This window comes from Saccoglossus kowalevskii, chromosome 19 (genome assembly GCF_978046115.1).
Source record: "Saccoglossus kowalevskii chromosome 19, keSacKowa6.1, whole genome shotgun sequence".
NCBI classification, from domain to species: domain Eukaryota; kingdom Metazoa; phylum Hemichordata; class Enteropneusta; family Harrimaniidae; genus Saccoglossus; species Saccoglossus kowalevskii.
In genome coordinates this window covers 7,464,305-7,475,172 of record NC_140659.1, presented here as the reverse complement: position 1 = coordinate 7,475,172, position 10,868 = coordinate 7,464,305, and the positions used below count along the sequence as shown (strand labels likewise).

At 32.5% G+C, this 10,868-nt stretch overlaps 1 protein-coding gene across 1 annotated transcript in view; it reads left to right on the top strand.

Annotated features, from left to right (window-relative positions):
- Nucleotides 1–2,201: 2,201 nt before the first annotated feature.
- Nucleotides 2,202–10,868, top strand: part of LOC102802539 (NACHT domain- and WD repeat-containing protein 1-like) — a 140,199-nt gene continuing 131,532 nt past the window's right edge. The window contains exons 1-2 of the mRNA XM_085493593.1: nt 2,202–2,577; nt 3,076–3,258. Coding sequence (XP_085349719.1) covers nt 3,147–3,258 — 112 coding nt within the window. The 5' untranslated portion in view covers nt 2,202–2,577; nt 3,076–3,146. The remainder of the gene's footprint in view (nt 2,578–3,075; nt 3,259–10,868) is intronic.

Genomic DNA, 10,868 nt, shown 5'->3' with positions numbered 1-10,868 from the left:
ACAGATGCTGTGAGGGGAGGGAGGGTGGGTTGAACAAAAGTCATTCGTTTGGGGGTTGAAATTATGCATATTAATTACTTAATTTGCATTAATTCACAAATACCTCAAGCACCATCATTAGATTTCAATAAAACTTTATATGTAGATGCTCTGAGTTAATCCACAGACACGATTAATTTATGGTTGGAATCCATGCACATTAATTACCTAATTTGCATTAATTAACAAATACCTCAAGTACCATCATTAGATTTCAATAAAACTTCATACATAGATGCTCTGAGTTAATCCACAGACACGATTAATTTATGGTTGAAAGCCCTGCATATTAATTACCTAATTTGCATTAATTAACAAATACCTCAAGTACCATCATTAGATTTCAATAAAACTTCATACATAGATGCTCTGAGTTAATCCACAGACACGATTAATTTATGGTTGAAAGCCATGCATATTAATTATTTAATTTGCATTAATTCACAAATACCTCAAGTACCATCATTAGATTTCAATAAAACTTCATACGTAGATGCTCTGAGTTAATCCACAGACACGATTAATTTATGGTTGAAATCCATGCATATTAATTACCTAATTTGCATTCAATTTTTCTAATATCTCAAAAAACTTACACATAGGTGCTCAGCAAATCAGCAATGTATGCAATTAACCTTTATATCACCACCACTTCCCTTTTTTTTTGGCCACACCGACTTAATTTTATGGATGACATCTGTGCGCGCATTAGTTTTCACCAATTCACAAAAAAAAATCTTCAACGACGAGTCTCCACAGTTCGATTTTCTGTCCGGAACTTGCCGACTCATAATGTCACATTGCACCGGCTTGTCTTAAAACTCGTTTTGAACTACCTCAAAACGTGCCAATTTTGTCGTAAATGATTTTCTGAATATGCATATTGTCTTATAACTGGTAATAGAAGACCTGTGGTTCCCTCTTTTCATCACAAATGCACTTTTCTTCAGGAAAATGGGATAAAACTAGCCTAATTTTATGAGTAAAACTGAAAATTGACCCAAATTTTGTCTGTTGGCTCCAGAAATATTCTAGAAATATTGAAGTATATATGAAAAAAGTGCAGAATAGTTTGGGCGAAAAGTCTGGGGGTGAAATGATAAATAAATGTATTCCTTCAAATAAATTTTCATTTTGGAGGTGAGGGGCATATTGTTTTTTAATTTTATATTACATGTTGTTATAGCACAACCTTGGATCAAAATTGTTAAAATAAAAATAATAAATATCTATTGTAAAGATTGTGTGTTTTCATCAAATCTCTTGTGGTCAAGGTATTCCTCTCACAGCTGTGTTGACTGCACCATAGCACAATGCAATGCCAAGGTTCTTGAGGGACAATTAGAGCTAACCCTCCTATTTTGTAATGGAATAATCTCATGGAAACTGCTGAGATCCCTTTGTGGTAGGTTGTTATTACCATGTAAGAAACACTATGCCAAAAACTGCCAATGAAACGCTGTTTAAAATGCTTTGTCAGTAAACAGCTTTTTTAATCGGAACATTCCATTGTTTTCTGAGGTGGTTATTTTTCACACAGGCAGGAAAATATTAAAATAAATTGGTACACCATGTTGAATAAGTCATTTGGATTCATTGTTTTTGTGTTGGGGTTAAACTATGATTATAATAGATGAGACAGGTATAATTTTTTTTCAAGTATTTTATTTTTAATTGGGGAGTAAGATCAGCCAATTTTCTGAAAATTAATTAGCATCTTTGTTTTTTTCTAAAACAAAAATTTGAAAAATGTTAATAATTGAGAACCGATATTAATGTATTCTAGATTTATGTCATTCACAATGCTAAAGCCCCTTGTATGTAAATGGTATGTTCCCTTACAAAAAAAAGAAAGCATGGTCGTGGTTGTAAATTACAACTAATATTACAAAATTAGAATATTTTCGTTTAATGAGAGAAAAAAGGCATCAGGAGGTAAGAGTCACTTCCATGAAGTGAACTAATGTGTTGGTGATATTACCCTAATACAATTTTCTTGCCTGCTAATACAACATCTTTAATTTATTCTTGCCTGATAAGAGAGCCCCTCATTTAATTAATCCTACTCCCCCTTTTAGTTAAATGTACTCTCCTTATTTTTATTACATTGAATTTCCATTATCTATTTTGCCAGGACAGATTGTGGGGAGTTGTATTCATTCACCACGCTTCAGACATGAATATCAACTCAGTAAATCCTCTCGCTGCTCCTTGCCGCATACATTGACAACTGTTGTGTGTTTTCGCGTCGTCGTAGCAACCTCTTTCCCATCATCCTTTTTTCCTCCCTCCATTGGATCTAGTTGCTGCTCATCCCTTTTCCTGGAATATCACGTTAACAGAGAATATGGACCAACAAGATTTCCGTTAATTCCGCTGTTGGCTTCTCTTTCACACACAGCACACTTTCCCCGACTCCTGTCTGATTTTCATCGTGCCTGTTACTAAAGACTGACAGAGAGATTGTATCCACCATGCCCATGAGAAAGAGATCGACAGCCTGAATAATGTCATCTTCCATTGCGGAGCTTCTCACAGGTCAGTGGGGAAACTTGTTACTATATGTATTTCTAGCGATCGCTACATAACTCGTTAGCATTGGATCAATTAAACAAGTGTGTGGAGTAGTCATACCTAATTAGCCTTTTATTTTGAAACTGAATCTATATTTTTAGATTGTTTAACAGCAATCAGGAAATCATGTATGCTTGCATGAGATGTTGCTAGGCAACCTACATGTAACTGTGAATTAACAGCAAATATTTTTAAGTTTACAGTTTGACACATACGTAATCTGTGAAATTAAAGAAAAATGTGGTCCAGTCTGTTTTCAGATTTATCATGGATTATGTAGAGAAATTATCTCATTTATAAATGTATTCCAGTCCTACAAGAGTAATCTACCAGATATCACGATAAATAATCCGTCATCCTGGATTATTTACGACTGATTTATTACAGCAGGTTGTTCTTATTTATCATTGTTACCACCCCCCCTCCAATGCATCTACCTACTGAATTTTTTCCTGTTCTCAGCGTCACTGGCAAAATAAAAACGTCAACGTCAACGATACAGATCAACAATTACCACAACAAAGTAGAATTCAATGGCAAGCAAGAGTGACAGTACCATGGATGATATTTACGCTGGTCATGTTGCTGCGTTACCACAGCTACCATCACGCGTCGTCAAGGTATTCCTCAGTTGCCTTCAATCAGGTATGAAACTCTACCCACTGTGTTTAATTCTAGTTATTAAAAAAACTCTCTGTCATAATTTAGTCGTTTTCCTTTCAGCTGCCTACTTATGAAAGATGTTTTGACATGCCCCTATTACCATGGCAATGCTCATACTGTGATTGGTAATTTTCTAATAAAAAAACCTGTCATTTTATTCTTGTATTGCGGTAACAGATAACAATGATGAATGTTAAAACCATTTTTGTCTTGCCCATTGTAAATTTGGTGAATTTTCAGTTAAATCCAATAACCTGTTTGATCTTTTGTCTACTTTCTATGATATTTTCATATCTAACTGACTGATCTAATTTAATAATATTTTAATAATTTATCCATACAGTCAATGAGTTTATAAACCCAAAACTTTCATATATCCACAATATAACATTTGAAGAATTAGACACTAAACATTTCAGTCATTTTTAATTATTTCTGTTGATGTAGCAATTTAAACTGTCAATATGTCCCTTACATATGCTGCTCTCCAATATTTCATTTGATCTGCCCCTTACATATGCCTGTCTCCAATATTTCAATTGATCTGCCCCTTACATATGCCTGTTCACAATAATTCAATTGGTTATACCTTGCATGTGGCTCTCTCCAATAATTAATTTGGTCTATTCCTTAAATATGCCTCTGCCCAATAGTTCCCCTTACATATGCATTTGGTAGCCGATATAAGACCCCCTCTGGAGAAAATTAATAACAGAGTGTAATTTAGTGTAAGCAACAGTTATTAGGTGCCTCAATTATATGCATATATATCATTTATATCATGCTTGCACAAGAGATATGCTACATAATATCTGTTCATATCATGTTGCTATGACATGTGCAGTTAAAAACGTAATATCCTATTAATTCTGAAATAATAATCTTCAGATTTTCAGTATCTTTTTATTGTATAATGATTTCCAAATGGAGTTTGGGTTTTATTTGTGTAAACTGACATCAACAACACTCAACAAGTATTCTTACTGGCACTAACAGCAACCATACACTATTTCTGCACATAAACAAAGTAACAAATAGAATGTTTTTACGGTAGTTGTGACCCTTTTGTATTTTATTTGATTTATGAAACACGATATGTGAGGTGACAGTGATGTACGAATCAAGTTTTTTCACCAAAATTTATTTAATTTAATGCACAACTTATAATATTTTTTTTTGTCAAAAATAATTCCTAATGTTTACCAGGTTTCCCTGCTTTGATCAGTTGACTACAGGATTATAGTGTCAGTTATAAGACCTTGCTTTAGCCTTTTCACAACCAGACATTCTTGCCCAAATTCTTCTGCACTTTTTTAGTCCCCGTTCGAACGCAGTCTGAAAACGGGGACTTATGTTTTGACCTCTGTGTGTGCGTGCGTGCGTCCGGACCTGTATCTTAGAAATGCCTGGACCAATCACAATCAAACTTCACACATACATCATACATGATATCATACATATGCATGTCAATTTGTTTCTTGATCTGATTCAAGATGACCTAATGGCGGCCATTTTTGTGCTAAAAATCATCAAAATCAAACATTTCCTGGCTGTTTACAGATGGATTTTGTTCAAACCTTGTATATACGTTGGACATTATAGGACCTTGATGCACATCATTTTGTTTTGCGATCTGATTCAAGATGGCCGAATGGTGGCCATTTTTGTGCTAAAAAATCCTAAAAATCAAGCATTTCTCGGCTGTTTACAGATGGATTTTGTTCAAACTTTATACATTTATTAGACATTACAGGTTTCTGATGCACATCATTTTATTTTTCAGATTGGATTCAAAATGGCTATCTGGCGGCCATTTTGTTTTAATGAATGGGTTTCCAGACCCATATGTCTGACTTGTTTTGACTGATTATGTTTAAATTTTTAATATTCATTATACATCATGTCACAGATATACGGATATATTGGTTTGACGATCCTTTTCAAAGTGGCCTAATGGTGGCTATTTTTGTGCTAAAAAAATCCTTGAATATCAAGCATTTCTTGCATTTATGGATGGATTTTGTTCAAACTCATAACATACATTGGACATTACAGTTTCCTAGTGCTCGTCATTTTATTTTTCAGATTGGATTCAAAATGGCTGACTGGCGGCCATTTTGTTTTAATGATTGGGCTTCTAGAACCATACATGTGTATCTCTTAAATGCTTTGACTGATTATATTCAAACTTTATATATTCGTTATACATCATGTTATATATATATATATATATATATACATGTATTCAAAATGGCTGATTTTGAATGCTGTTCCAGAGCAATATCTCTCAATATGGACAAGTACTTGTTTGACGATCAGATACAAATGTTAATCATTTAAAAAAATCATATTCCTGAAATGGTTATATTCCAGCTATATTACTATAAACAAAACTATTTATCTTAAATTTGATAACTAACGGGGACTGTGCCATGCATGGCTTGTTTCTTTTATTCTTCAATATTTATGGAAATGAACCCTAATATTGGAACCAACAGACAAAATTTGAGTTAATATTCAGTTTTTACTCGACAAATTTGGCTATTTTTGACCTAATGTTCTGAATGAAAGTGCAGACTATAAACGGATGGTTGGATTCATACTACGGTAACCGTGTTATAATACTGGTAATTGTCATGCTGTTCTTTATATCTGTCATTTTCAACTTCTCTGTTGGATGGCTTTTGTATTGACTAGCATGTATTTAAATGACTGTATCTGTGCAGTCAGTAGGTGTTCTGTTCTGTGAACTTTGAACTTAGTTTGCAAACACTTTATTTTTCCAATCTGTTAAGGACTTTGCTGTTTGTGACATTATTCCTTATTCTCAGTGGGATTAATTAAGATAGCTTAATCGCTATTTTGGCATTCTTACGAGTTACTATTAACATGTAACCATGGTAATATATATGTTTTCAGATAAGCTGAGAAGTAAGTAGAATACAATATTGTAATTATTTTTTGATGAGATTAAGTTACGGCAGTTTCTGTGCAACAAGATTTCTGACTGTTCATTCATTCTGTGTTTTTTTGTATTTTTCTGTTGTTTTACAAGATAGTACTTTTAGAAATCGAGTCTCGGACTTTGTATGTGTGTCGCATTTCTGGAGATAGTTGGTCAAATGTGCAAACTTGATTTCATTGATGTGGAAGGTCATTTTCTAGTTCATTGCAATGTGAATAGATGGTGCAAACTGGGTGTCATTAATGTGAATTAAGAGGGTGTTAAAAAATGATATATCCAATTACTTTGCAAAAAAACACAATGAAAGACTTTTGTTTTCCACCACAAAAAAATAGCTGATATATATTAAAATGTATTTTATCTGTTCTATAGGGACTGTAATTCTTTGCAAAAGGTTTCCCGGAATTTGTAGCTTTCATTTCGATGTTGGCCTTTTAATGCATTAGAAATTTGTCAGCGCTTGAGGCTTCTTCTTCTAAACCGCGTCTCGTATTGCAGATGCTCAATAAATAAGAAGGTCGATCACAGACATTTGACCTAACAAGTGGGGACGAACAATTTATCAAAATGTTTTATTTCAAAAGTTTCACATATTATTGATTAGATTTGTATTTTATCTTGTTCGAAATATTTTTTTAGGAAAATTTTAGAAATCTATATTAAAAATAATTAAAGAAATAATATTTATTAGAATTTCCCACCTTGTAGCTACATTTGGTTTTTCACCACATGTAACCAAACAGAATTTGGAGATATATTGTGACTTTGTTACCATGGAAACCAATGGTAAATGGATTAAAAGTCACTATTTTTATGGATGTTTGACCAGCTTTTTGTGTGAAAAGTAATTCAGTGATTAATTAATAGATTTTTAAAGCATAAGACCACATATGGAAATGTCAAAGAAATCTGATCAAATGTTTAATTGGTAGCCATCTGTTGAAATTCATTCTATTGATATATAGCAACAAAAGAACTGAAACAACTTTAAGAACACTGAGAATAGATGAAAAAATGAAATAAATGTACTTAAATTTTGTCCCTGAAGAGCTGTGACAATAAAGTGGGTTGTATTTCTAATCGTTTGTTTTTCGTTTTTGGTTTGCATAACGAATATATTATTGTTTTGTTTTTTACACATGTTGTATACGTACAGGTAGTATGGGACCCATTGAACATGACATTACTCAGTAGCTGTGGCACTTTGACTTGACTTGACATTCAGCAACACCATGTTTTAACAGTTTGTCTAGGGTTACTAGTTTTTCTCCACACAGTGATGTGATATTGTCGTTTTATACATGTACACATACACATCATAAAATGCTGGCAACATGTTAACCAAAAATGTAATTACTATTTAATTATAGTTTATAACAAATTAAAAATTCATCAATTAGGCTCCCTTCCCCAAGCTGTGGGTCCATAGCTCTTCTTGAGTTGGTCTTTAGTCTTTGTGATGGTATTTTAGTTATTTCTGATACATTTGGTGTCCTAAAAAATGTTATTTTTGAATAATGAACATACACTTGCTTAACACAAACGTGTGTCGCAAGTAAAAGTCGAATAAAGTACACTTATTTCCTCACATCACACAATCGTAACTATCACCAATCGATAGTTCGGTTTGTTTAATAAACACTCACAAGCCCAAAAACTGCAACAAACATCATCTGAAGTTTTTCTCGGAGATTCAGGTAGCTAAACCATACATAACTTAACTCTAGGGACAACCATTTTCTTGAGATCGAACGAGGACAAAATTACTTGGCTAAATAATATCACTGTAGTAGAACTTCCCTCGGAAAGTAAAACTGCTAAAATACTAGTTAATGGTAGTCTTCTACTGTTAGTAGTTTGCTATGGACCTCTTGGTATTTACCGTTGTTGTCTACAACCATGGAAAGACATTTATTTAATGTACATTTTTCTCAAAAGACAGTGGGCAATATACACATGCATCTTAAGCAGACATCATGTTCATGTTCACTTTACAAGAGTATCTAACAATTCAACAAGTCCATCAAGAACACCTACTACAGTGACATCATATTGTACTTGTTTGACCTGAAGAAAATAGTGACCCTAAATCCAGGGAAAACGAACAACAAACTATAGGTTTTTGTCATGGTTTTCACTTTGGTAAGAGTTCAATAAACTTATTGTTTGGCAATAGTTTTGATGGTGTGATGCAAGAAAATATTCTGCTTTTATTGATTTTTATTTGCGATACCGTTTGGTGTCGCACGTTTGTGTTACACAAGTCTATTACATGATCCAAAGCTCTACTGTGTCGATAAAACTTCTAATATCTAAAAAACTGCTGAATGTACCAAAAATGACAAAATTACTACCATACATACAACGTAAGAAGAGCTATGATCCCACAGAAAAAAATCATAAAAAATAACAAATGTATTGACAATTTCAGAATGAAAATGAAAAGCTTCCGGGTGTGTTAATTTTAGAAAACAAATTAACCAGTTATGTTATTATAATAAAAATAAAAGATGATTGTCATCAAATAGATAAAACTTTGTCGTGTAGGTAGACTTTTAATGTTAGCATTAAGTGTCATGTACAAATGTTATATTCAATTTAGAAGATAATATTTAATCTTACATGATAAGCACGCACTGAAAAACATAATGGGGTTTTTAATAATGAAATAAAATCTGTAAGTCTGTTTAATTGGTGTCTGAAGTTAAAGGGGCAGTGGCCGCAATTTATCAAATTTTTATTTTCACAAATTTTTAATGAATATTTACCATGATGTTGAGATTACTGTAAATTGTGGATTATCTTGACTTTAGTGAATATTTGTTTACAATAAAATATATATATTAAACTGCTTGCTTTTAAAAGAAACTATTATAATGAACCCAAGTTGTACTTTAAATTTGGTGAATCAGTATAATTATTTCATTTTTCATTCATTTTGTTATGCTTGAAATTGAACGTGAAAACAAAAAAAGTGTTTAGTGACGTCAAAACTTTGCATCAGGTCCGATAAACACATAGTAATTTGTCATGCTTAATAATGTGGTATACACATTTATTGAACTATAAAAAACAAGTTCAACATCAAATCATTTTTTTTTGCAGCAGCAGATGTTCATTCTGTGTCTTTCAATATTTGCAGTCTCTTTGGTGTTCGGTTTAGACAGGTATCACTACAAACTGTAAACAGAAACACTTCTGTAAACTGAACAATTTTTGCACTTGATTGGGTGTTTGGGTTATAAACTGAAAGATTGCTGTAATAAAACAAAACAATATTCTCAGACTCTTTGGTGTTCGGTTTAGACAGGTTTATTTTAAGACCTCTATAAATTTATCACCTGTAAACTGAACAATTTTCGTAGTCTTTTTGCTGTTCGGTTTAAACAGGTGTCACTAGAAACAGAAACATTTCTGTAAAACAAAAAATGTTCTCAGATTCTTTTGTACTCTGTTTAGGCAGGTTTTATAGTAAGACCTCTATAAACTGAACACCTCCCTTGGCAAAACATTTATAAGTTCCTTTGATGACTGCTAGATTATTAGATATGATCAACATTCAATGACAGACAATGAGTGCAGTGAACTGTTGGGTTAATCATATATATATTTATGTAATTATTAAACAATATTTTTTGATGAATTGATGTGAACATCTTTATAAATTGTTTTTTCATGATGTGTGATAACTGTCCTATATTCATCTCTGTATATACTGGCCATAAATATAGAGCTCAGTTGTAAGAAATACGACATTGTCAAAAATGGAAATTGATTATCAAACATGATGCATACACGTGTCATGCCTACAAAATTGTCCAATAAAAATCAGACTTAGAACATCGAACAATCAATAATTGTTAGACTGTATGCACTTTTTGCTTTCTAGTCAGTCTTATTTTCACAATGCTGAATTTTGTTCATCACGTGTAAGTAGTTCCGTACGTGCTGATCGGCATTATGAATGTAATTGGCTCTGACAGCGTGTGAGCATGTAAACATTATGGGATGGAATCGTGATATTGTAATACAAGCCAAGTAACCAATTAACATACAAAAGATACCCTTCTCAGATATTGCTCGAAATACTAGGTCAACTCGTGGTTTGGAACAATTTGAATTAAAAAAAAAGAAAGGTGAATCAGCATAAACTTTGTATATGGTTTTTTATCATGCTCCTGTTATCAAACTAGATCGATCCCCATTTTACCTGTTTTTATTTATTTTTCTGAAAATAAATTGATAATTTTAGACAGAATGAACATAATTAATTATTGGGGACAGGTGTAGTCCAAAATTTAAGAAAAAATAAGAATAAATTTATGGAAGTTTTATTTTGTGAATGGAAAGAAATTTGTTTTTGTTGCTGAAAAGGTCTAATTTATTTATAGATCAAAATTAAAGCTTGAAATGAAAGACTACAAATTGTTTGTCTCGTTCTTAGAACAAAGACATTTTATAGTTCATGGTATATGATATTCGACTTGAGATTATCCACACAATTGTTACATTATGTACAAATAGATTGGAAGTGAGGTGACATGTTACCATGGCAACACCGTTTTCTCATTCTTTTTGGCCTTTAATCAAATTGCTTGTGACAGACCTTTTGCCTGCTGTGCAATTA